Source organism: Cydia strobilella, chromosome 16, assembly GCF_947568885.1.
Source record: "Cydia strobilella chromosome 16, ilCydStro3.1, whole genome shotgun sequence".
NCBI classification, from domain to species: domain Eukaryota; kingdom Metazoa; phylum Arthropoda; class Insecta; order Lepidoptera; family Tortricidae; genus Cydia; species Cydia strobilella.
Genome location: NC_086056.1, coordinates 11,419,181 through 11,446,273, shown reverse-complemented (window position 1 = coordinate 11,446,273; position 27,093 = coordinate 11,419,181). Strand labels below are relative to the sequence as shown.

Below are 27,093 nucleotides of genomic sequence, written 5' to 3'. Positions count from 1 at the left end.
CCCAGTGTCGGGCAAAGGCCTCCTCCAGCTCCTTCCAGTGTGTCCTGTCTTTAGCCTTACGGGTCCAAGCATGTTCAGCCACTTTGGTAATATCATTAACCCATCTTTGCTTTGGCCGGTGGGCTGCACGCTTGTCTTCAAGTGGATACCAATGTAGAATCTTCTCGCTCCATCTATTGTCGGTTGTTCTTACTATGTGGCCTGCCCATCTCCATTTCAGTCTACATGCAAGTTCGGCTGCATCTGTTACTTTCGTTATTTTCCTAATATCACAGTTTCTTCTTCTGTCACGTTTTTTAATATTAAGCATACTTCTCTCTGTAGCTCTCTGGAAAACATTTATCTTTTGTATGATGTCTTTGGTAAGTGTCCAAGTTTGGCAACCATATAGTAGTGTTGGGAGTACTATTGAGTCCATGGCTTTCTTTTTTAAGTGTATGGGGAGTTGTGACTTAAATATTGTTTTTAAGGACCAGTACTTACTCCATGCTAGTTTTATCCTTCGGTCGACTTCATTAGATGTTAGCTGAGTAAATGATATTATTTTTCCTAAATATATATATTGGTCCACATACTCTATTTGGCTTGATTCTGTTATAATAGGTATTTTAGCACTGTTTGTCATGGCAAAGGTTTTTTGTCTATTCATCTGCAATCCACACAATTTGCTTTCTTTTTCTAATGTATTAAGCATGTAAACCAAATCCTCATGACTATTTGCAGTCAGAACTATATCATCAGCAAAACGCAGATTGCTTAGGTATTCACCGTTGATTTTGATCCCTTTTGTGTCCCAGTCTAACTTGCGAAAAGGCTACAGGTAATACCCACTAAGTAATACCTAAGGTTATTTACTATTTAGATAAATATAGGTAAGTAAAATGAATACATGAGTGAATTTGTGAAAACATTGTTTGAATGAAAAAAAAAAAAAAAAAAAAAAAAAAAAAAAAAAAAAAAAAATTATCAGTCGAAATCGAAATGAGGTACCTATTTGACTGGTCATTTAAAATAACCACGCAAATGGCATTAGTTAATTTAGTTTAGTGGCTTGGTAGGGTATGTCATTATCATTAAACACATTTAAAGACCTTTAAGATTGTAAATTAACTGATTAATTAGACAAATACGACAAATAAGGCAAATTAGGGTTAGGTACAATATAGTGCAAGGTAGACTTATGTCTACCTTATGGTAGAGGTAGGAATAGCTGCCGAAACGCCTGTCAAAGGAGAGGCGTTTTTTCTTACTGCAAGCATGTTTTAAGTTTCCAAAGTTTTTATTATTTTTTCGCAACTGTATTAAAACACGTCGTTCGATACACGTGCGGAAATGTCATTCTTCACTCGTCCCGAGTCTTGCCACTCGCCTACGGCAAGATATCTCGGTACTCGTGAGGTAATGACATACTTTCCGCACTAGCATCGAAATGTACTATTACTTAGTGCTCCGTATCCGTACACAACTTTCGGAGCAATAGGGATGATGACACATGTTGAATTTTACAACAAAATCTAGTAAAATAGATGACAAATGAGGAATTTATCATAACAATGTTGATATTAAAATAATATAATTATGGAAATGATAAAAAATACAGGACGTTTCGAATTTTTTTTTACTTTCGAAAAGGTAAAAAGTAATGGTACCATTCGATCCCTTACATTTATCAAAAAATAAAAAAGATTGTAAGTATAGCGCACATACATAAACGCAATATTTCACCGAAAAAATTGCAATTTTCTTGTTTTCCATACTAAGATGGGTTCTCAGTTGGACCGTGACGTCACGTTCACTTATCGTTTTGTAGGAGCCTTTCGCGAGTGAGGTACGACTTTCGGTCTTTGACTATTATTTCTAATTTGGTATTGCTTAAATTTAATGCAATGGGTGAAATGAGTTCCATATAGACATTTGATCCTAAAAACAAACCTGATCGACTGATACTGTTAATAAAAAATTGTCATTAAGCCTATAATGGAATCACTTCGGTATAGATAAATTAAACTATTGTCAACATTTCAAAATATTTAATTTTCCACAAATACATTACAATCGGGAACTGCTAATTAGATTTAATCAAAATTCTAACCTTAACCTTCAGGAAACCAAAGAGGATATAATAAGATAGAGCGGTACTGTCATAGTAAATTTTGAAACCACTGTAAATTCACTGCCATCTATCGACATACTTTAAAACTAAAAATGAAGATTTATAAAAATACGTTAAAATGTATTTAAATATGGATAAATGATTTTTTTATTTGCATTAATTATTTTTATATGATTTTGACCCATGTTCTTTCACTGATATGCGTTAAAATTATGAATAACAAACGAAACCGTCAACGCCCTCTATACGAGAGTAGGCCAAAACTAGTGGTGACATCTGATCAAGGATCAAATTTTCGTGATTTTCGAGGCACGTTTTTTCCTTAGACTGTATCCATCTATTACGGAGTTATATCTATATTTTTGAGGAAACTAAATTATGGAAATATTCTCTGACAAATTTGTTACTTTTGAACGCTAACACTGTGACACACTTAATTTTATCAAAGATAGATATAACTCCGTAATTGATTTTATTATCATTACAGTGTCCTTTTTTTGCAAATTTTACGGGTTCTTAAAACATTGCACATATCCACTTCAGGTACAAACTTAACTATAATATATTATAGTCTACTTAACCACCCTTAATTATATTTATCAGCCTTTTCTGCCGTGCACCGTTTGATATAATCTTTTCTTTGGTAGCTTACGTTGTAGCATGCGACATGATCATTTTCTGAAAGTATATAAAAAAAAAACATTAAATGAGAAAAACGCGCAACGCTCAACGCAGATGGGTCTGCATTTGTATAGGTTCTAATGAGTTAGTTCGAATAGATAGCGAATATTACGCAAAACTCTGCGTAAAGCCCGGTTCACATTTGGTCTGTCGTGTGAGTGTCGTGTCGTGTTGTGTTGTGTCGTGACGCATATCGGTTTCATATATTTAATATAGCTGCGTCGTTCACATTTGTCTGATGTACGCTGCGTCAGACAGATGTGCACGCAATCGAAGCTTGTAGTAAAAATTACATCTGGCAAAAACTTATTTTTCTCAAAATTGGACGGCAAAGTCAACTTTACCGGTAAAAAAATAGGTCGCGAAGTGCGTAGTTTATCGTCAGTCAAAAATTAAAAGTTAAAAACATTGCAGTCTCGATTTCGGGATTGCAATGTTGCATACAAATTCCATTATTTATCGAGTTCCAAATTTTTTTTAAAGTTATATTGCCATATCAAATGAAGGCATAGGTCCATAAACAGCCGAATAGATGATTAGTACTTATTATTATAATGTTGGTACGGCGACTGTTTAGCTGTCTCAAATAGGTTGGCGTATTTTCAGCAGAAAAATACACTTCCATACTTAAAAAAAATAAAAAGGCGGCAAAGCAAATCTTTTCAATTGTTTTTACTTTTTTCTGTGAATACATATATATGCATAAGAACGTTGCTTCTGCAAAATATTTCTATTACATTTGTATTACTTGCGTTATTTTTGAGAAAAGCACAATATATGACTCGGCTGGAAGGCTTCTTGCTGGCTTCGGATTCAACTAAACGGACTCCTAAGGTCGTCCGTTTAAAACAAATCCTCAGCCAGCAAGTAGCTACTTCCGATCCTCGACAATAATGTACTATTACAGTTGAGTGTACCTTGATGGGGCGCAGCGCGTTGGTGAGCTGCAGGCCGAGACTCCTCGCTAGCACGAGCGGCGGCAGCTGCGCGCCGTACAGCCGCTGCAGCGCGTCCACGGCCAGCTGGGTCGGCACGTTGTGGCGCTGCCGGGACGTCTCGTACTTCTCCAGCCAGGAGTTGTCGCCTGAGGAATACGTAGTGTTATAGAACGTAGAGTTGTTGTGTGCACAATTCTAAGGGGATTGTGTGTGCGTTGGAAGGGCCACCTTGTGACCGGCTAAATCTAAAACTTAAACTTCACATTTATATTTCGCGCCAATACATAGGGGGCTCATGTGTTGCCCTCGAGAGTTCATATCCGGCCCGGTTATATATTCGTTCCTGGAATTCGATATTTTTGTCTAAAATAGGTATACTAATCAAACCAGAATATTAGGTAGGATAAAACTCGATCTACAGACCGAATTGTACAGAATTCCAAGCTTACGTACAGGCTACTCGGAGTGCGTAGACAACATGCCAATTGTTTACGCTCCGTAGCGAAGGAAATGCAACTGTCACTGTCGTACTAATGGAAGAATGATAGACACAAAGAGTTTCGTTATCGTGGCGCAGACGATTGTTACCTTGGATAGGCACCCAGGAGCGTTGGTAAGATGTTTAGCTTCTAAAACAAAGATCGGGGGTTCAAACCACTACCTACGTGCTTGGAAGTAGCTTGCCAAAAAGCGGACCCAGAGCTCTCTTAGAATGCAGAAATTAGGAAAGCGCTGATGAGATGCAAATGGCTCAAGAATCCGTCTATTCTTAATTTGCACAGACATGTCAGTGACAATGTATGACCGCGGCATGGTAAATGTAACAGTTAGCGTGCAGACAACGGTCTCCAGTTTTATTTATGATTCTAGAAGCTTACACAAGTCTAGTCCAGTGTAGATGGCGTCGGAGAGGAAAGCTGTTAGGTCTCTGACGTCGCCGAAGCCGAGGTTGACGCCCTGCCCCGCCAGCGGGTGCACGCGGTGCGCCGCGTCTCTGCAAATATTCATCAATAATAACATTTTTGTCAAGGTGCCACGAGATGGACGAGGAGTTGGCAGGCCCAGGCGGTGATGGATGTATCAACGGTTGGCCGGAGATTGCTAAAGATCGAGGGGGAAGGCCTTTGCCCAGCAAGGGGACGCCATGTAGGCTATTGATAAATTAAAATAAAAAAATCCATTTTTTTATTACAAGCATAATAATAATAATAATGAGCCCCCAGGGCAGCTTGTGGCGAGCTGAATGGGAAGTGGCGTCCCTTGGGTCCCATACCCCCGAGAGTCGGTCAGGCCCCTCCCTCCGGCTTGCCTTCATTGGCCGGCTGGAGTGAACACTGAGCAGGGGCCGCAGGACTCTCACCTCTGGCTTGCCTTTAGCTTCCTTGCTCAGGATCGAGCGAGGAATATTTCAGGGTGACAGTCTGAGTCCCCTGTGGTTCTGCCTAGCTCTGAATCCCCTCAGCACCCTGCTGAAGGATTCAGGGTTAGGTTGCCAGCTTCGGAGAGAGGGTGAAGTCATTTCTCACCTTCTGTACATGGATGACCTCAAGCTATTTGCGCCAAATAACCAAGACTTGATGGTGCTATTAAAAACCACAGAAGTTTTCAGTACCGCCATCAGAATGGAGTTTGGTGTCGATAAGTGTGCGGTTATGCATGTACAGCTGGGGGAGGTTGTAAATTCAACAAATTTACAACTTTCTGAGACAATGTCTTTCAGATCTATCTCTGAATCAGAAACCTATAAATACCTTGGTATGTCACAGTCGTTGGGTATTGAGGGCGAGGGTATTAGACGGTCGGTGAAGGAGCGCTTTTTCAGTCGGCTCACAAAAGTCCTTAACAGTCTTTTGTCAGGAGGCAATAAAGTGCGCGCCTTCAACGCCTGGGTAATGCCCATACTCATATACTCCTTTGGCATACTAAGGTGGACTCAGACCGAGCTGGACGCCCTGGATCGGAGGGTCCGTCTACTACTCACCACACACCGTATGCTACACCCACGCTCGTCAGTTATGAGATTGTACATCTCACGGAAGTGTGGAGGTCGAGGCTTCCTTAACGCCAAAGATCTCCACAACCGCGAGGTGTGCAATCTCAGGAATTATTTCCTTAACAACGAGTGTGGGATGCATCGTGATGTGGTGGCAGTGGACAGGCACTTCACGCCGCTCTCCTTGGCAAACGAGAACTGGCACAAACCTGTGGTACAAAGTGCTGCGGGCCGCAAGGCGGTATGGGAGAGTAAGGTGCTACACGGGCGGTTCTACAAGGCCCTCATGGGACCCGATGTAGACCTGCTCGCGTCGGTGAACTGGTTACGATTCGGGGACCTCTTCGGAGAAACCGAGGGTTTTGCCTGTGCAATTGCGGACGAAGTTATGATGACGAACAACTATCGGAAATATATCCTGAAGGACGGTACGGTCGACATTTGTCGGGCATGCCGCCGTCCCGGAGAGTCACTCAGGCATATCATTTCCGGTTGTTCTCATCTTGCTAACGGCGAGTACTTGCACAGACATAATCTCGTAGCCAGGATTATTCACCAGCAGCTTGCTCTTCTATACGGCCTTGTGGACTGCGAAGTACCGTACTACAAGTATTTACCTGTGCCAGTTCTCGAGAATGGTCGTGCCACGCTCTATTGGGATCGATCTATTATCACTGACAGGACTATTGTAGCCAATAAGCCTGACATTGTGATAATAGATCGATCGCAGCGCCGGGCCGTGCTCGTCGACATCACCATCCCCCATGATGAGAATCTCGTGAAAGCCGAGAAGGACAAATCCAGTAAGTACCTAGACTTGGCTCACGAGATAACCGCCATGTGGGATGTTGATTCGACGATCATTGTCCCGATAGTCGTTTCAGCGAACGGTCTCATAGCGAAGAGTCTCGACCAACACCTTGAGAGACTCTCGCTAGGTGGTTGGATCAAGGGTCAGATGCAGAAGGCGGTGATCTTGGATACGGCGCGGATAGTCCGCCGGTTCCTCTCTCTGCGGCCCTGACCACCGGCAGCTTGGGCCCTGCCCCGCTGCTGGCGGCACCCTAGGTTAGGTTTTTTATAATTTGTTTATTTGTATTTTGTATTGTTTTGTAAGTGTTTTTATATTTTACTTTTATATGCATATTATAAAAAACCTAACGTAAGAAAAATAATAAATAAAGAGAATAATAATGAGCCCCCAGGGCAGCTTGTGGCGAGCTGAATGGGAAGTGACGTCCCTTGGGTCCCATACCCCGAGAGTCGGTCAGGCCCCTCCCTCCGGCTTGCCTTCATTGGCCGGCTGGAGTGAACACTGAGCAGGGGCCGCAGGACTCTCACCTCTGGCTTGCCTTTACCGGCCGTCCAGAGTGGGGTGTCAGAGCTATATGCTCGCAGGGTGGAAGTGAAATATGCATAAGACGCGAGTTGGCACAGTGGCTGTGAGTGTTTACAGCCACTGGGTAGAAAGCGGTGCACACCTCTCCACACCCTGAGCCACTCACGCGATGTTGTCCCCTTGTCGCTCCGTGCGAGCGGCCGTTTTCGGGGACCCATATTGTGAGTTGGCGAGTCACCACCTGTCCATTTTTTTCGTGTTTTAAACATAGATTGGGGCAGGCCATAGTATTTAAATAGACCCGGTAACCAGTACACTAACATCTCAACACAATAGCCTAGTTTATTTTGTTTCTTATCATTGCAATAATCCTGCACTAACCGGGGCTTGTCCTTGGGTGCACTACTATAGTGCATACAGGGATAATCGTCGGTTGGTGTCACATCACCTTTTAGAGTAAATTGTCTTTTTACAAGGGGCCTCTGCGTGTTGGCTTCGGCCCCACGCACGCCTTCCAAATGTCCGGGACCCCATGGTCCCGAGATTATGTAAAGGACGAACATAATAATAATAATAATAAGCTACAGGGCAGGGCAGCTTGTGGCAAGCTGTTGGGGAGTAACGACCTCACGGACCCGAGTGCTCCCGAGAGTCGGTCAGGGTCTCCGTCTCCGGCGTGTCTTCGTCGGTCGGAGTGGACCCCAAGGGGACCCGCAGGACTCTCAGCTCTGGCTTGCCTTCATTGGCTGTCCAGAGAGGAGTCGCTAGAGCTATATGCTCCAGGGGTGGAAGTGAAAGATGCATAAGACGCGAGTTGGCACAGTGGCTGCTAACAGCCACTGGGTAGAAAGCGGCGCACACCTCTCGACACCCCTGAGCCGCTCACACCGGTGTTGCTCCTGGTCGTCTTCACGACGGCAGTTTCAGGGGCCCATCTAGTCAGCGGCGAGTCACCGCCTGCCTCGATAACGTGTACAACATTGTTATGGCAGGTGTCCGGACCTCTCAGCAATAGCCCAATCTTTTGACCAGCCAAACTTCAACACCATAACCGGCACTCTTTTCCACTGTGTTAATAATAGCCCCTACGCCTGTTGGAACCGATTTACGGGTATCTATTTGTACCCGTGAATGGGTTCTAGCAGGTGTAGTACATAACAGCAAACTTCTCCAAAGGGCCTCTACGTGTTGGATCTATATCCCCACGCACGCCTATCAAATGACCGGGATGTATATACCCGTGAGTTTATATGAGATACAAATAATAATAATAATATTCTTTAGCGCTGACTGCAAATTTTTTTCAAGCAACTAATACTCATCGATTCTAACAAATCCGAAAACATACTTTGCATTTTTAATAACAAAACTTCCGTGAGACAGACATATTAAATACCTATATATTAATAACGGGTCACTCATGTATTTTAAGTCGAAAAACGAACGAACGAAGTTATAGATATTTAATACAGACTTTGCATTGTTTTATCACAGAGTTCCATTCCACCTCATGCGTCCATCGTCAAATCAGTTCGATGGTACCATAATATTTCATTATCACCCGACTGTATGTGAAGTTTCAGCTCAATCGAATAATGGAAAGTAGGTTTAATGTAGCTTGCAAGATTTAACCCGATTATACATACATACATAGGTTACATACGAGTTCTAGACAAACGATGATGTACCGAGTGGCCCGAGTGCTATGCCCCAAGCCCCAAGCCCAACCGACAGGCAGCTCGCTATTTAGGCGCAATCTGACAGACTGAAGGCAGTAACTGCCGTCCGGAAGAACTAAGTTCTTCAGACACTTTAGCAAGTACTTACCCTATTAGCGCGACGCCCGGAGCGATGTATCGAGTGCTATGCCCAAACCCTAGAGGAAAGGCGGCTCGCGATTTAGGCGCGATCTGACGGACTGAAGGAGGCAATTGCCGGGCTGTGCCGTCCGGGAGACCTAGGTTTTTCAGGCATGAGCTTAGCCAGGATGTCATGGTGTCTACGGTGCCGCTGCGGGGGTATTGCTTCCACTGAAAAATAAATTGTTTATTGTATTTATAGCATAATCAGGACAACAAAATTATAAAGCGCGTGGTTGTTTTATGCGATAAACGCAGCGTTAAACGCAATGCGTTTTCCGCAAATCCCTTTTACATCAGATAATCTAATGAGCGGTAATCTGCGGTAAGCGCATTGTCATTTTTCCTACATTCCGTTGACGCATCGCATGAAACAACCGCGCGCTTTAAGATTTCACTATTTGATAGAGAAATATATGACACCTTACCTTGTAAATAAATGCGAAGATTGTAGACAAGTCAAGTTCTAGTTCGATTGGTTTAACCTTATAGAAAGTTAAGACAAGATCTACGATTATGATTAATCAGGCTTGTTTAGTCAAAAAAATACTTACTAGACATTCTAATGCGCATACTGAACTGAGTTGAAGGGTAACAGTGTCATAGGATTGATGAAGAAGCCGTTATACTAACAGCAAGACAGTTAATAATTTTCATTAATAGACCCTAATTCGTTGCAATAAGGTTCACGAATGGTGAATTTGACGTGTCGACGAATGTATAGTTTATATCGGTAATATTACTGTTTGTTTAAGCATTACGAACTAGTCTTCAGGCAGCTCCTCCTTCACCTCCTTAGCGTGTTCCTCGTTCGTGCACCACATGAGCGAGCTCTGTATGGGGTTGAGGGGTAACATCACGGGATCAGTTGTTGAACTGGTAAAGTATTTACCAAGGCATCGTTCAGCGCATCGACGAACTGTTCCTCAGGCAACTGCAGCAACTGCTTCGCGTGTTCCACGTTGGTGGACCACACTAGCGAGCTCTGCCTGGAGTTGAGGGGCAATAACGCCACGGGACCGGTTGGTAGGAACCGCTGCCATGCTGTTGTGTTTTCAGTTTCCTGGAATTTGATAAACAAACTGTTAGTTAATAAGTAGGTATAGTAAAAGTCGTCACGATATCTGAACACGAATTTAATGTAAATTCCTTTGGAAATAATGGATGACCTTATTCACGATGTACAGAGATCAGAATTGCCCCCTACATACGGATATTAATTGTATGAGTACGGTATGCTACGCTGTAAAGTAGCTGCGTGGTAGAAGAGCATTTCACAAGAATGTAGATTACAAACGCTACTTTTCTTATTTTCGGGAATGCTAATAGCCCGATTGTTAAAATTGTAATTGTTAAACTCAGCTAATAAACTCCAAAGTGTCAAAGATGTGGCTCCATCGTGCATTGTAGCATGCCTCTCATTTTTGGAGCACTATTGTATGATTGACTGTTAGTAATATTACCTCAGCTAATTCCAAAGTGGCAACGACGCCCATGTGGTCGTAGCTCCACGATAGGTACTGCACCCCCATAGCCTAACGCACGGCAGATATGGCCCCGTCTTCGCGGATTGTTGCCAGCATGCTTGTCAAGGCGTGGAGCACTAAAAGTCTGACTGTTAGTAGTTTACCTCAGCTAACTCCAAAGTGGCAACAACGCCCATCTGGTCGTAGCTCCACGACAAGTATTGCACGCCCATAGCCTCTCGCACCGCGGACTTCGCTCCATCCGCGCCGATCTGTAAAATTCAACAACAATATCAGTCAGCGCTTATCTCGCATTCTCGCATGCCATGTTATGATAATTGAACTATAAGTACGTACAGAACCGGCACAGAGAACCAGTATTTGGCGCCATGAGTTGCTGACGGCCGACAACAAACTATGAAAGCGGAGCGTGAATCTCACTACCTAAACGCGTAAGCGTCATGAATTTCACGGCGCTTACGACGTTTGATCGCGTGGTTCACGTTGCGATTGCGACAATTTCATTGTTTGGTAGATATAGGTTCTCCTCTATTATAAAGTAATAATAGCTCAATGGCTATGATATAGCGATCGAGTTTTACTAATGGGTGGTCTGGTGTCAGGAAATGACGGTATATTATGTCATGTCATGCGCGATAAACACAATCACGAGTGTCATCACGACTGCAACAACTTTAATGTGATAAACATATCAAACTTGTACAACACTATAAGACAAAGATACTTAGACGTTAACCTTAAGGGGCCCACTGACTATCAGTCCGCCAGACGATATCGGCCTGTCAGTTGTTCGGATCTTTCAATTTTTTGTCTGTCAACTGACAGGCCGATATCGTCAGGCGGACTGATAGTCAGTGGGCCCCTTTAGACCTAATTTACACATTGATTAGTGTTAAGTGCGAGTTCATACATTTCCTACTTGCGTTTAGTAGCAAATGTAGCACTTAACACTAATAATCAATGTGTAAATCAGCCGTTAGGCGTGTTCGGTCATAATTTTAGGCGTTACTCTATATACGAGTACTGACAGTACTGTACAACGCAAATTCGGCCGTAGGCCAGTGTATGTCATCGCGCAACCAGTTACCCAATGTATACATCTTGTTTGCGTTCAAAAGCTTCTGGTCTTGCACAACGGGTGCAGGGGTAGCCAAACTCGCTTACAATAATGGTCGATAATTACATTAATAATATTTTACAAAAGAAGCAAAAGCAACTGCATCTAGGGGGATAGGAACATAGATTAGAGGTACTAGGTACATATTTGTTCTTTAACTGTATGAGCAAAATTTCCCTAAAAGGGAAATAATTATAATATTTACAACCCTTGTCGAAACAGTTAACGCACTTAAAACACAGAATAACTAATAGTACTACTTAAAATAACAATCGTGGGGAATCACGGAACCAGAAACCATAGTGTTACAATTTCACAAAACATGTGCATTTCATCCGATGTCGACCATTATTTCGGCAAAGTTTATTTGTTTTGAATCGGAGTAAGATTTAGAGAACCCGTTGCAGTAGCGCTGGAGAGCTCTTTGGGAACGGTGTTCGGTAGATTACATAGATACGCACTTACAAACGGTTCTTTTCAAATTGAGAAATCGGACGGATAACTAAAACTTTTTTTTAATTGCTCGTTTTAAAATAACTGGCCAGTATTATAAGACGCTTTTTGCGGTTTTTATTTGATACGAGAAAAACGCATAAAATACTTGAACGGGTGTGCGTGTTATTGTTTTGGTTGCCTCACGTCAAGTGTAGGAGTTCTAAGAAAAATCTGGCTAATTTCGACAATATCGACAATATCCGGCCAATTGGCCCCAATTTGCGGCGTGGATAAATTAGGCCAATGAAGATTTACCGCGGATATATAAAAGTTGCGGGCAGATTTTTAAAGACTCCGCCTTTTGACGTGTGAGTGTTATGGTTGAAGTTAAACATAAATCATGCTGTGCGAGACAGTTTTGGATAACATACAGCCGGTAAGTAGAATTTGTGGTGTTAACTTGAAAAGTTAACGAAATTCATGGACGTATGCTGTTTAAAGATAACTGTAATCCTAAAACCTTGATCACAACTACTAAAAACTTGCAATTGGAAGTATATTTTTTTTGTGCAATTAATTAATTAAATGAAAAGCGGTGGTGGCCGAGTGGATATGACGTCCGACTTTCAATCCGGAGGTCGCGGGTTCAAATCCTGGCTCGTACCAATGAGTTTTTCGGAACTTATGTACGAAATATCATTTGATATTTACCACTAGCTTTTCGGTGAAGGAAAACATCGTGAGGAAACCTGCATACACCTGCGAAGAAATTCAAAGGTGATGTATGTGAAGTCCCCATCCGCATTGGGCTAGCGTTGGGACTTATAGCCCAAGCCCTCTCGCGCATGATAGGAGGCCTGTGCCCAGCAGTGGGAAGTGGGATGTATATAGGCAGAATTATTATTTTTAATAGCACTTGATCAGCTAGTACTTTTTGAGCTTTAGTTCAACTTATATTTATTTCTATACTTAAATGCCTGTCGTCCATGAGACGCCCAGCAGTGGCACTTTTCGTTAGATACAGACTGATGATGATGTTATTTATTTTCAACACTTCAAAGGCACATATTTACACCAGTTACATATTTATCAATTTGACAGCACAAAGATTTTTTAAAGCTAGGATGTAAAGGCAGGTCTACGTAGCCGGTGCAATAGCATTTTGTGTATTTATTAATAAGAAATATAAGAATGTATTTAGAGAACTCCCTGTCCAGTATGACTTTTGCTGCCCTGCCAAGTCTAAATGAAGGGTTTTAAGAGGAAGAAAATTCAAGATTTCAGAGCTTCAAACTAATTGTACGCTTTAACTGACGTATTTTTAGTCACTCGCACGACATATTTCGGAGAGCCTAGGTCTCCATTTTCAAGCACTATCGGTGCATGAGTAATATTAGTATTAGCGTTCACGATAGCCGCGCGCAAGTACTTAGCGTATTAGCTTAATTTTAGTACCTATGACTTTCGACAGTTAAGTCAAAGTCAAATCATTTATTTGCCATACGTACACAAGTATACATGCAAATATACAATAAATAGTACTAGTTACATTACAATAATATTTTTACATTATTACTATTTAGTACTAAAAACAAAAAGTATATTAAATTATTATTTACAGCCGCACGAATCATTTAAAGTTTACCTAATTAATAAATTAAATTAAATCATTAAAAAAAGTCAAATACTAAATGTAAGTTTAAATTCGATTATGTTCAGAACTCGAGAAACTGGGAGTAATTGCTTGATGCTTCTGTTTATAATAGAGTACTTATGATGGAGAACATAAAAGATCAAACTGAAACACCGTGACAATGTGACAAAGATATACCTAATAGACAAATGATAATACAATTGAGGCCCACACTTCCAACTAGCAAAAATATGCCTTTTGATACATTCTTCTTACAATATTCCTATAGCTACATGATATGGTTATGTTGATGGTGTGGCCAAACCTTAATAGTGTGAAGAGAACTCCACGCACGATCCGCGTCAGTCGGACGTGTGTCTAAACAATTGCTAAAATAGATGTTACCTTTCTTAACATAAACACTTCGATACTAGCAGCAACACAACTGATTATTGGTATACTCAAATTCGTTGCAATACGGTTCACGAATGATCAGCTACTTAACTGTGTTGAAGATGGTAGGTTTCCGTAAATTTAAGTAGCGTATTGCGACAAGGCTAATACTAGTTAAAGGGTGTATGGACCCTATCACCATCTTTATTAGGAATAAGGCAACCTCACCTGCAAGTTGGTGCACCAGTTGTACTAACATCAGTGTTGTTCGAGTCGAATTTTGGGGTAACCGTGGAGTCCGTGGACATCAGTCTTAAATTGCCGTGCTTAAAGAGAAAATCTTTAAAATGTTCTAGTTTAATCTGATATTGCGCAAAAATGCGGGGAAAATGTATGGAAGATACAATAATGGAACTGCTGCGGTATACTCGTAGGTACCGCGTTTTTCATTAGGAGGCACGTGAATTCACCAACACTCTTTGACTGTTTTGATTTGATTGATCTTAAACATGTATCTGCAATAAGTTTTACGAATTATCAGTTAACTTTGTGAATGATGGACTGATGGTACCTATCTTCTTCTTTAGGTGCCATATCCTCTTCGGATGTCGGCTACCATAGTCCAGAACTCTTCTCTATTTGCAGTTTTTCTGCCTAGCGTGGCAGCGTCGATTCCCGTCCAACTCCTAAGGTTATCCATCCAAGTTGTTTTTCTTTTCCCTCTGCCTCTTTTCCCTTCTATTTTTTTTGGATGGTAAAGTTAAAAATTTCCATTCTTCAAACTAAGTATACTCTGTCGCTGCGCGGAGCCGCCCCCGTCAGCGCGACGGATATTCACTTAAAATCTGAAAAGAGGCTCAGCTCCACTTTCGTCTTAAGATGAGAGAGCAGTAGATACTGGAAATTCTATCAAATCAACTCAATCATTAGGTTATACGACCGGCAAGGTTTCACATGCACGAACAGGAATAGGATTGGAGACTGAATTCTTTGGCACAAAATGTAGTTTTCCTCAGTCATGGTGTTTCCTTAACAAGCTTGTGATATATTCTAAATAATTTTCCGTACAGTTCCGAGTATCGGGGACTGTATCTAATGAACATATCATCGTGAATACTGTTGCTCTTATTCTATCTATAAACCAAACTGACGACCGGGGTCGTACAGCTTCTCATTCACACTTAATAAGTCGAAGCAAGAGTAAAAGAGATGCTAACATGTAGGTATTCGTGGACGGTATACATATTTGTGAATTAATAATTCTAAATTACTGGACTTTGAAGTAGTATAAGTGGCAGTATTGGGAGACTTAATAAACAAAGTCCCGATTTAACATTTCCAAGGATAATCAAACATAACTTCGGAGAATGATGAGATTGAGTCATTTTTATGGCTACGACTTGTGAGAAAACTGCAGTGTACATAATCCTTGGGTTACTGTCGACACATTCATGTGTTTCTACGAAAATCACGCAATCTGTTTCAAGACTAGGTTTTCTTAGGTTACCTTGCTGCCTATTTGTAATTATTCGCAAAGTTCTCTAAGTGCACGTAATATTAGGTATATGTAATGTAGAATAGGAAGAGGGAAGCTTTTTAGCAATATAAAATGTAGGTACCTACCTAATACTTTGCATTCATTGGTGTATGCACTATTTATAGTATAAGGTATGTCAATTAGACTTTTCTGTAATTCCTATCATTTTCACGACATTTTAGAGGAATTCTTAGGTAGCATTATTGTGAGTTAACGTTTAGTAATGTTGGTTCGTATGGTGGAGTCTAATGGTCATAGTCAGGTCAGATTGTCACCTCTCTTTATAACATTAAATTATACTTTAATGCCTAACAATTGCCTAAGAAATATTTAAATTAAAATATATTAAATTAAATTATATTTTGTCATATTTTTAAATTAATTTAAAATATATTTTCTAATGCCCAACTTATTACATTTGTACATTAAATGTTATTCTGTATAGGTACTTTAGTTCTTAGCTCTTAAATGTATTGCAATACCCTCACAGGGTTGTGTTGAGACATGTAATGATTTATGCATAAGATCTTTTGTACACACACTAAGCAAGGAATAAATGAAATGAAATGAAATGGATGTTAAAAGCGACAAAGTCTTTGCGATACTAAATTGGTGGGACGCATGGACCTATGTAATATGCCGATTGCTATTTTAGCTGTTGAATAAGCTGTAAATTTAGCTGAAATTTGATAGTTTCCACCATTGCAGTTTGAATTCAGCCATGCAATATTCTAAACTTGCATTGTATATTTTATAGCCGCGAATTTCCTAAACCTTAATACTCACGAGACCACACATTACGCGCTCAGAATTACCGCCATATGTACATTTGAAAACTCATTTAATTATATACATTGTTCCTATGCAATAAAGTACAAAGTAGGTGGATAACTGGATATGCTATAAGAGCGGAAAAACACCTATTATAACGCAAGGTGAGAGATAGATGCGAGTAATGTTTATGTTATCGATCCAAGAATAAGGAGCAAGCTCTTTTGTTTTTTAGCATCTGCTTTTTATGGTTCCGTGCCAAACAGGTAAAAAGCGACCCTTATGGTGCGACTCTGTGTCCGCGCGTCTATTTGTCCGTCAATTGCCCATCCTATAGGGCAAGGTTATTTTATAAAATACCACGTTAGAAATGAAATGTCTCACCTACGCTTTCTGTACTTAAGGTCGAAATATCTTTTGTTAATATGGTATGACACTATAATTTTAAGGGACTGACGGAAGGGCTAATCTACACTAGAGAAGATTAAAACTCCTTATCTTAAATTTTTCTGGGACTGTGTATCCCACCGAGATCCTATGATTAGCGTTTTAAGTGTTAGTTTCGGTTTATAAATGGAAAGCCATCATTCTAAAGATCCTGTTAAAATATTTCCTCACGAAATATTTATTTTAATATAAAATGATATGATGAAAAATAAATATAAAATGATTGTAAACTTTCCGCACTTACGCTTTAATAGCGTTCGGGATTGTTTCCTTAGGTTAATGGGTTACCTCATAACCATCATTCCGCACTTATTTATAAATAGATGTGATTTAACACATATTATTGGAGTGGCTTAAGAAATCTTATCGAGTATTGCCTAACCGATTTTTATAACAGAATCAAAGACCAGCCTGGACGTTACTACAACAAATAAATTGTGAGGGAATTTGCGGCCGAAGCAGACAAAATATTGGTGACTCTGGGATTTTATGTGGCGCCAGCAAGTATGTAGGAAATTTGATATAAATAGTATCACGAGCAGACGATAGCGAGACATGTGACATTCAATAAAATAGTGATTTGTTGCTACAACTAAAAACTAATAAAGTGAATTTTATTACTTTTTTAATGGTTTCATAGGGTTATTTTAGACCTGCTACAGTTGAAAGCAGCGGACTTTTCGCAAACACTGCTGATTGGTTCTAGGTAGATTTTAAGAAAAGACAATAATCAGAAGTAGGTCTTTCCCGAAATATGATTAAATTAAATTGGCTCGGCATGCGCAAGAGATAAAAGCTTCAGTATTAACGCAGGCGCGCTCTGATCAGTCGCGAGATGACGTCCAGAAAAGCGCCAAAGAAAAAAAGAAAGTCGATTAAAGATAAGGTTGGACTTTGTCACTGTGTGTACAATTGTATATGACAGTTGTGTGACTTGATGTGTGAGTAGTGGCATGTGACAGTTGTGTGACGATGACGACCAACGTGTGTCTTCAATCTTGTCATACATATTTGAAGACGTTTTTTATTAGGATAGTATAACCTAATCGCCTATAAATTCAGTCATGAGAAGGAGAAATGATTAAATTTTTATATAAAACGTAATTCAATTATTCGACGTGATCAATGATTCCATTTGTCTATACATATATCCCAAACACAATGTTTCCGCCTTTAATTTTTAACGTAAAATTTTATATTAAATAAACAAAAGATGTTCTACAGCATTTTATTTAATATTTTCAAAAAGACAGCTACCTTGTTTTGTATGCTGTTTTTTGATATGTTGATAGAAAATCACTAATAACTTTTAGGATTAGGTAGACTGATGTAATAAGGACTTCATTTGATCAGGTATTCCGTCAAGGCAGTGAGCGATGGTGCGTCGGTGTGGACCAGGTGACAGAGGACTCAGACGACCTGGAGGCTGGCTATATCTCCAGCGACGAGTCAGCGAGGGGCATAGACCTGGGCGAGAGGATCAGGGTCAAGCCCAGTAGGGACATCTGGCCTATAGGTAACATTGGATAACTACATCTTTATCTTGAGGCGCTTCGTCTATGTTCACGATACTTGGTCGGCATGGACGAGGTTATAGTGGACTCGATTGGCCTGGAATCGGACTGTATCTCGTCGAGCAACGAGTTTGCCAGAAGACTTGGGCAACAGGATATGGGTCAGACCAAGTAGGGACATTTGGTGGATACCTACGTAATCTTAGATTGGAGGTACACTTCATTGTTCTAATAATGCAACACTTCTTGATGCAAATTTTATAGGATTGTTTGCTTTAGCATTTCTTAGCGATAGCCGAAATAATATAATCTTCCAGTCTTATCCAGTTTTGTTTAGTTTTTTAGGGTTCCGTACCTAAAGGGTAAAAACGGGACCCTATTACTAAAACTCCGCTGTTCGTCCGTCTGTTTGTCTGTCTGTCACCAGGCTGTATCTCATGAACCGTGATAGCTAGACAGTTGAAATTTTCACAGATGATGTTTTTCTGTTGCCGCTAATATAACAACAAATACAAAAAATAGATAAAATAAATATTTAAGCGGGGCAATCCCATACAACAAACGAGATTTTTTTGCCGTTTTTTGCGTAAAGGTACGGAACCCTTCGTGCGCGAGTCCGACTCGCACTTGGCCGGTTTTTTTTACATCTTGCGGATTTATCGTTACTATATTTATATTTCAGAAAGAATACAGCACGTGTTACGACAACTCCCACATGCTGACACATTATACGCTCTCATTGAAGTAGGGCAGTACGATCAAGTATTGGAATTAGCATCGCAACCAGAGGAGAGGAAGACAGCCGCATTGTGGACTTGCTGGTTGGGACGGAGCTCCTTGTTGGCGAGGTTGCTGAAGGTCGGGATCGATCCGAACTGGGCTGATGATGACGGCAGGTAAGTCAACACACTATACGCTCTCATTGAAGTAGGGCAGTACGAGCAAGTCTTAGAACTAGTATCGCAGCCAGCGGAGAGGAAGACGGCCGCGTTTTGGACGTGCTGGCTGGGACGAAGCTCCTTGCTGGCAAGGTCGCTCAAGATCGGGATCGATCCGAACTGGGCTGATGATGATGGCAGGTAAATTAAAACACAACCATAAAACGACTTTGCGCTTAACTAGATTTCACGATAATGAGCTGTTAGACGAAAAATGCAATCAAAAAATTAAATAAATATATATTGTAAAAATCCTTTTGCATAGCCTAACCGACCAGGATGATACTTTTCCGAAACACATACATACATGTTGCACTTATAAAAACGAGACCATTTAATGGGACCATCCAGAGAACACCACATCCATCCAGAACAGTTATACTTCTAGTTTCCTTCAAAATTTTAATCAAACGAAATGATCCTAAGGAACAGACACCCAAAACCAAAAAGGAGAGAAAGGAGATTTTAACTTCCTCTTCTTTCTTTCCTTTATATGGCTATTGAAAAAGCTACAAAAGAAAAAACTAAACATATTTTTCTCAGGACCTGTCTACATTTGAGCTGTTTAGTGGCCAGCGAAGAATGTGTCAAACTGTTACTAGAACACCACGCAGACCCTAACAGATGGGACTGTTATGACGATGGAAAAGCTACACCACTGCATTGTGCTGCGAGTGCAAGAAGTTTGGCTTGTGTTAAGGTACAATTGTATTGAAAATACTTAACTATAATTTGATTATAACTAGTGCACAATTCTCTCAATGCGCACTTCATGTTGTTCTATGAAATAGGTACGCGAGAGCAGTTACATTGCTTTCGTAATATCGCGAATGGTTCGCGAATTGTACATCTGGTCTCCCGCGATACAGGCCTAGCCTAGTGCGGGGACTCCTGGAACCTCCGAATGTCAAGTCAGTTATGCACCAACTCTTTTCAGTAACTTGTGATGTGTACTTACTATGTACTACAATTGTATTCGTTCTGTGCAATAAAAACATTTTTTATCTTATCTTTATCTTAATTGCGCCATTGGACACATAAAGAAATACGTGTAAACACTTTATTATTTCATCGAACTTTATAAGTGTTTTTATCTATTCTGTTGTTGATCAGGAAGTCATTGAATAATACATTTTTCAGATTTTATTGGAAAACGGTGCCGACGTAAACGCAGGTCTGAGTGACCGATCGCCACTGCACTACGCGGTACTGAGTGACGCTCCGGACGTGGTCGGCTTGTTGCTGGAAGCCGGCGCCTGTCCTGACACTCCGCAGGTAGGTCTGGATAATAGTGTATATGTAAACAGGAGTAGTGTCTGATGTTAAACTAATTTGCCATGTAGGAAACTTGCAATATGAGGAAACGATGTTTAATAGGTACCTACTTTTGAAATGAACGTCGAAACCGAAATCAGTCATGTCATATTTCAAAGAATCATATGGGTTGCCAGTTTAGAATCTCTACGATGACTAGGTTTTATTCCCCTTAAGTGTATGTTAATCGGGCTATTAAATATTATTTTCCAGGTATTCACAGAAACGCCACTCCACGTAGCAGCGTCCCTAGGCTCAGCTAAATGCATGAAGCTACTCCTAGATGCAGGAGCCGACGTGAGAGCAGCGTTTGGACAGATGAGATCTACAGCGTTACATCTCGCAGCGGAAGACGGGCATGCAGAGTGTGCTAGGTTACTGCTGGATCACAATGCACGGATTGACTGCCCTAATTATAGAGAGCAGACACCGCTTCATTTAGGTATGTGTTGAATAAAGTGTGATATCGTCAGTAGGCTCAGCAGTATGAAGCTACTGTAGGACGTAAACCGACGTGAGAATAGTTTTGGAGCAAAGAGTTTTGGGTGGGCTTAAAGACGGTTGCCTTGTTAGAAGGTTACTTGTCTGGTTTTGTCATATACCTAATAAAAACACGAACGTAATACATGACTGACACGCAAGACATTTAGACTGTATGTAAAACCCTTGGATGTGGATGTATGAGCATTTTTGTCATTAAGTAACGATGATTTTTGTTTCAGCTGCCTTAGCTCAATCTGTAGAGGTGGTCGAACTCCTAGTCGGTCGGCGGGCCGACGTCCACGCCAAAGACGTAGATGGCAGAACGCCTCTCCACGGCTCCATCGTCAGAGGAGCCCGGGCGTGCGACGTGGGGAGAATATTACTTACGTTCGGCGCAGACCCTAACGCGCCGGACGAGTTTGGGTACACGCCGCTGCATATAGCTGCTTTGAATGAGTTTTCGGCGTGCGTGTTGTTGTTATTAGGTAATTTTTCCATGGTTTCTTTTATCATATCAACCGAAAGATGTGCTGCAACATGATGCATACGCCGATGGCCGAACGCCCCTCCAAGGCTTCAACGTCTGAGGGGCCCGATGTGAGAAGACGTTCCTTCGGCAATGCGATAGATATATGCGTCCAACGAATATCGCCATAATTATCGAATCAGTCCAATTATGATCGTCATCGAACAGACTCCCGTAAACTTTACTGGCGATTACTTATAGACTTTGTGAGTTAATGGTTGCCATATCAGGGTTACTGATGCTACTGCTGAAATTCTGGATATGATAGCACAGCTAAACTGACGAAATAAAATGTACTGACAATTTCTGTTCACGTTGCAGACTACGGAGGTGACCTAACCCTTCGCACAAACGGCGGTGTATCCGCTCTATCCTTCGTCGTCCGCCGCGTCCCGGACGTCGTGCCTCGCTATCTGTGCAAATTCGACGACGCAGTACACATGAGCGAGCACGAATTAGGAGATGTCGACTGCGAACTGACTATGGACTTTAGGCCGCTGGTGCCGAATTTAACCCGCGGGGAGGCCGAGTTGCTGCTGGCGTTTATTGAGGTAGATAATACAGCAACTTAGCCAGAGAAACCAAACAACACAAATTTATTGAAGACAGTATTTTTTAACAGTGTGTGCTGTCATAAGGCATTCTTTACCAGTCAACCATTGGACCAAACAGAAACCTGTAGTGTAGGTATATGGGGAGCGAGTTTCGTCAAAGAAAACAAAGATTTGATGGAGTTTGACACTTGGGTTGATGATAAACCACGTCCTTAATTCAATTCTACCCTGAATAACCATCAACCACCGAAACTTTCTTTGTGTGTGTGTGTGTGAACTACGTATACAAATACGAAAGTGCTTGCCCTATGGCGGTCTTCTCATTCAAAGATTTTATATGCCGGTCTTTTCCCCACATTGACCTTAATCTGGAAAGTGGTTCAGATTATTTCCAGTTGTGTATAACGAAATATTTATAGATTGAATAAATTTCAGGTGGGCCGTAAAGATGTCCTCAAGCATCCGGTAGCCGAGACGTTTCTGTTTCTCAAATGGAGACGGATAAGAAAGTTTTTCGTTCTAAGCTTCCTTTGTCATGCCCTCTTCATCACTATGTACAGCGTTTATATACTTCGTAAGTACAATTTAACATCGTGTTGGTAAATATAGGTATTTTGTATTTAGCCCATCTGTTCTGTAGGTACTATTGCCAAAGGATTGCCGACTGACAGGGGGTTTCGAGGGAAAAATGTAAAAACCCTAATCGAAACAAGCATAAAAATATGGCGTAAAACCTGAGATAATAAAACAGTACCATTTCCCTAGCATACTGTACTGATTATTTGACACAAATAATAATAACAGATTGTAACCGAGATATGATAAATTAGATATTACCATTTTATGTCAAAAAATTGTAATATTTAATAAATATAAAAACCCTGTTTCAGAAATTTACCTCTGCGAAGAAGTGACTTGCGACGTATCGTCGTCTCTCAGCCCGCTACAATACCTAATAATATTACTAAACCTAGGATTCCTATGCAAGGAGATCTTCCAAGCGTGCCTGGATTGGAACGCGTATATTCGCCAATGGGAGAACTGGTTGCAATCTACCATTGTGTTGGGAGTTTTCTTAAGCACTGTAAGTTATGAAATAAGTCTATTAAAATGAGAAATAATAGGTACATACAGCAATGCCCAAAGAAAACAGAAAAATTATAGCACGACGATAAATTCGTATTGTGCCTCAATATTCCATATTATTATTCCATTATATGGCAACTTTTAGGCGGTTTACGACTTTTTTTGTAGTCGATAGCAACTGTTTTTTATATAAGAAATGGTGCTTAGACTAAACTTTCTACATATTAAGCAAAATATAGTACTGATGCTGAGTCTACATTTAATTGATCAACGTTATGTTTTTTTCTTCCAGTGTGATAATAATATTTATAACCGTGATTATAATAAATTATCTCGAGAATAGATGTTCTAGTTAAGAAGTTGCACATATCAACTGTTAAGTCAGAAAAATATCGATTCCCAGATTTGAAAGACATACCTAAGGTCAATCCGGAGAATACCGTCTATCAGGTAACACCGTCTACAAGCTCTTTAGTCGCTTCTAATTCTTGCCTTTGTACACATACTCGACTTACAGAAGAAGACTGTGTCTGAGCGAAGTACGTGTACAAATACGAGAATTTTTGCCCTATGGCGGTATTCTCTACCAAAAATTTTATATGCCCGTCTTACCCATCTTCTGCATATTGACCTTACTACCAGCAACACATTTATTTGATGATTATAGTTGACCTTATCTCGTTCTAATTTTACAACTGGTCATTTAACAGGTGTCCGTGATGATACTTTGAGATTTATTTTGTGTAAATTTAGACTAGATTAACCTCTTGTCTGTGTATAATATAAGAACGAACGAATTTTGTGTCATCTTTTTGCATTTTTTTCCATAACGATATTCCAGCGCAACCGAGGATCGGTTGATTGAACTCACGATTTTTGACCACAACGCAAAGGTTAAAATTGATGCATTAATTCCAGATACCCATATGGGAGAAAACGGCCACATCGCAACTTCACACGTCAGACTGGCAGCATGACGTAGCGGCCGTGACGATATTCTTCTGTTGGTTGGAGTTAATGATGATCATTGGCCGATTCCCAACTTTCGGCCTTTATGTTCAGATGTTTACGACGGGTAAGCGGCTTGTTTTTAACATGAGTTAGTAATGAAGACTTTTTATCTCCATACTAAGTTGTGCTTCTCCGAAAAAAGAGTTGATCTAGATGAAGAGATGTATCAACTTTATACATTTTCTTATGGACCCGAGATTTTCGCTAAAATGCCGCATTAAAATCGTTTTGGAGGTAATCAGAAACTGTCATTCGTATGAAAAAACACACAAACTCATACAGCAACACACATTAAGCATCGCACAATTATACCGTCAACTATGGAACTCTCAAAGTTACCTAGATCTAACTATTACTAACTCTAACTGGTGCTTTCGAGATGAATTATTTGTCTATAGGTAATATTTACTCGTCTCTGCCCTAATTTTAATTGTAATTTACGACAGCAAATTAAGATCTCTCTTTTTTCAGTGACCGTAAACTTCGCAATGTTTTTAATGGCGTACAGCTGTCTCTTAATCGCCTTCGGTCTCGCCTTCAGCGTATTATTCAGCAACTATCCAGCCTTCCAACTACCAGCAGGCTTAGTAAAGACCGTCATGATGATGTCAGGAGAGCTGGAGTATGAGGACATATTCTATAACAACTGTACGAACTCGCAGATACAGTATCCGCTGACGGCGCATGGGATGTTTCTGATCTTTGTGCTGCTTGTGACCGTTATTTTGACTAATTTGTTGGTTGGTTTGGCAGTCAGTGATATACAGGTAAGATACTTAAGAAAAATAAACATTTTCTATACAAGCCTTTTGGCAGACTGTACTTTTCTTAACACAGTTATCTACTGCTCATCAACCCGATTAAAACCGACATCAAACTTAGTCTTTTTGATTGAGGACAGTGAGGTATCTATCGATTCTTCAGCACCTGAAGATGTAAATAGAAGGTTATATGGGCTAGGTTTTGCTCTATTTACTCCATACGGCGGCTATAAAGTTAATGAAGTCGATAATGGTAATAACAGAAAAAAACGTGTGTACAATACGTTGTGCACGCCGAAAAATCCTTCGAATACACGAAGTTACTTTGACCATTAAAAAGTAAAGTTTCTAGTAGGTATAAAATTAATAAGTCATCCATTTTTTTATCTTGATTCAAATTACTTATAACTTTCCTCTTAATTTTATTTCAGGCTTTACAAGTATCCGCCGGTTTAGACCGACTAGTGCGTACGACGCAACTGGTGGGCTACCTCGAGAGTATGCTATTCAGTTCGTTGCTGTCATGGGCGCCCAAGCAATTAATACTGCTTTTGCGGTTTGGGGCCTTACTCACGGCGTCGCAGTATACGAGAACATTGAATATAAGGCCTAACGATCCAAGAGAGAATAGAGTAAGTGAAGATCGTGATAGGTATGGTCCTGCAAGACTGGAATGCAGATATCTGCTGGACTGAGAAAACTAATACAAAATTTAACAATTAACTCTTGCAAGACTGCAAGATATAACTGGGAGTACAAGGCTTCATCTGCTATGCAGTACAAACTTCCGCGGCTATCACATTGGTGCGGATCCTCATCATTACGCCGCTCCTGTGTGCGTGCGAGACAGCGCTATGCACGTTTGTAGCTTACTCATGGGGTCATGGGAGCGGCGTGAGAACCGCATCCTAGAATAAAGATGCGCTGTCGTAAAACCGAATACCAATTGTTATTTAAAATTTAGATTTCAATTCATTCATTAATATTCATTAATTGCCTTACAGATTCCAAAGGAACTAATATCATCAATTTACAAAATGGTCGCCAGCCGTAAAGTCACCAAGCGGAGCATACGGAAAAACAACAACTATGAATGTCGAATAAAATGCAAAGAAGAGGTGGAAACAGAAAAACCTCAGCAGTTAAACAAAAGAAAAAGTAATCTCTATGACCGATATTCGTCCGAGGGACAGAATGTAGAAAGAAGAAAAAGAACAGCTTCTAGTTCGGATAATAGAAATAGGCCTATGTCAATGAATATAGGTGCTATACAGGAAATATGTATGGTTGATATCAAAACTCAGTTGGCTGAGCTGACTAAGAAAATTAACAAGTTGGTTGAGACTACAGATTCCAGATTAAGGACAATTGAGAAAAGATTAGATGATAAGGATTATTCAACACCCTAAAAATTAATATTTTTTTTATATAATATTTGATAATTTAATTCATATAAGTATTCTATTTAACTTGGATTATTCATAGTCAATTATAGACTAGATTAGTCATAAACGCAGATAACTGTAGAATGAGGGCAGCACATGAATTGTCATTGTGGTATATATTAATAGAAAATCTAAGTATACTACTATTATACAGGATGGCCAAAAAATATGTGCATTCCCGTTGCCAGGGAAGTTTTGGGATTATACTGAGCAACGTTCATTATGGGACCATCCACGAAATCGCGAAAAAAAATTTTACCCTCCCATAGAAAATCGGCGAAGAGTCGTTTCATCGACCTTGAACGTGCTCAATGTGCATTAATTAAGGTTATGTATTTTTTTTAAATTAGGTTCCCTACTGACCAACACTATTTGCTAAGAGTCAGAAAACTAAATATTCTACATATCACATTAAAAAAACATAAAATCCCTATAATACAAATCATAAAACCAAAAGAGAAAAGGTGTCGTAGCGGAACTCGTAAAAACAAGGACCTCATTTGCGCGCGTATAAATTGAACAAACAACTCGAAACATAATAATGACTGCAAGAGAGAAGTTACAAATTGGCTGAAGACCATAACCTACGATGAGACAGAGACGCTATTACATTGATCTCACACGCACACACACACACACACACACACACACACACACACACACACACACACACACACACACACACACACACACACACACACACACACACACACACACA

The 27,093-nt window shown here is 40.4% G+C and overlaps 2 protein-coding genes across 4 annotated transcripts in view; one reads left to right on the top strand and one right to left on the bottom strand.

Annotated features, from left to right (window-relative positions):
- Window positions 1–2,015: 2,015 nt before the first annotated feature.
- LOC134748303 (ubiquinone biosynthesis monooxygenase COQ6, mitochondrial) overlaps window positions 2,016–27,093 on the bottom strand; it is a 28,388-nt gene continuing 3,310 nt past the window's right edge. The window contains exons 4-9 of the mRNA XM_063683054.1: window positions 10,554–10,661; window positions 9,816–9,986; window positions 8,892–9,094; window positions 4,611–4,726; window positions 3,712–3,878; window positions 2,016–2,791 (exon numbers count right to left, since the gene is read on the bottom strand). Of these exons, the coding sequence (XP_063539124.1) occupies window positions 2,762–2,791; window positions 3,712–3,878; window positions 4,611–4,726; window positions 8,892–9,094; window positions 9,816–9,986; window positions 10,554–10,661 (795 nt within the window). The 3' untranslated portion in view covers window positions 2,016–2,761. The remainder of the gene's footprint in view (window positions 2,792–3,711; window positions 3,879–4,610; window positions 4,727–8,891; window positions 9,095–9,815; window positions 9,987–10,553; window positions 10,662–27,093) is intronic.
- LOC134748110 (transient receptor potential channel pyrexia) lies at window positions 11,940–26,898 on the top strand. 3 transcript variants are annotated; one of them, XM_063682807.1, is made up of 15 exons: window positions 17,410–17,629; window positions 18,097–18,259; window positions 18,940–19,115; window positions 19,299–19,336; window positions 19,739–19,895; window positions 20,336–20,470; window positions 20,723–20,951; window positions 21,232–21,477; window positions 21,840–22,069; window positions 22,508–22,646; window positions 22,963–23,156; window positions 24,077–24,233; window positions 24,641–24,936; window positions 25,362–25,562; window positions 25,935–26,898. In XM_063682807.1, exons 1-15 carry the CDS (start codon window positions 17,579–17,581, stop codon window positions 26,337–26,339), a joined length of 2,817 nt encoding a protein of 938 aa, XP_063538877.1. In that variant the 5' UTR covers window positions 17,410–17,578; the 3' UTR covers window positions 26,340–26,898. The 3 variants fall into 3 exon arrangements, with proteins under 3 accessions (XP_063538878.1, XP_063538877.1, XP_063538876.1); XM_063682808.1 differs by lacking the exons at window positions 17,410–17,629; window positions 19,299–19,336 and adding an exon at window positions 11,940–12,398 and having other exon boundaries at window positions 18,940–19,153; XM_063682806.1 differs by lacking the exon at window positions 19,299–19,336 and having other exon boundaries at window positions 18,940–19,153.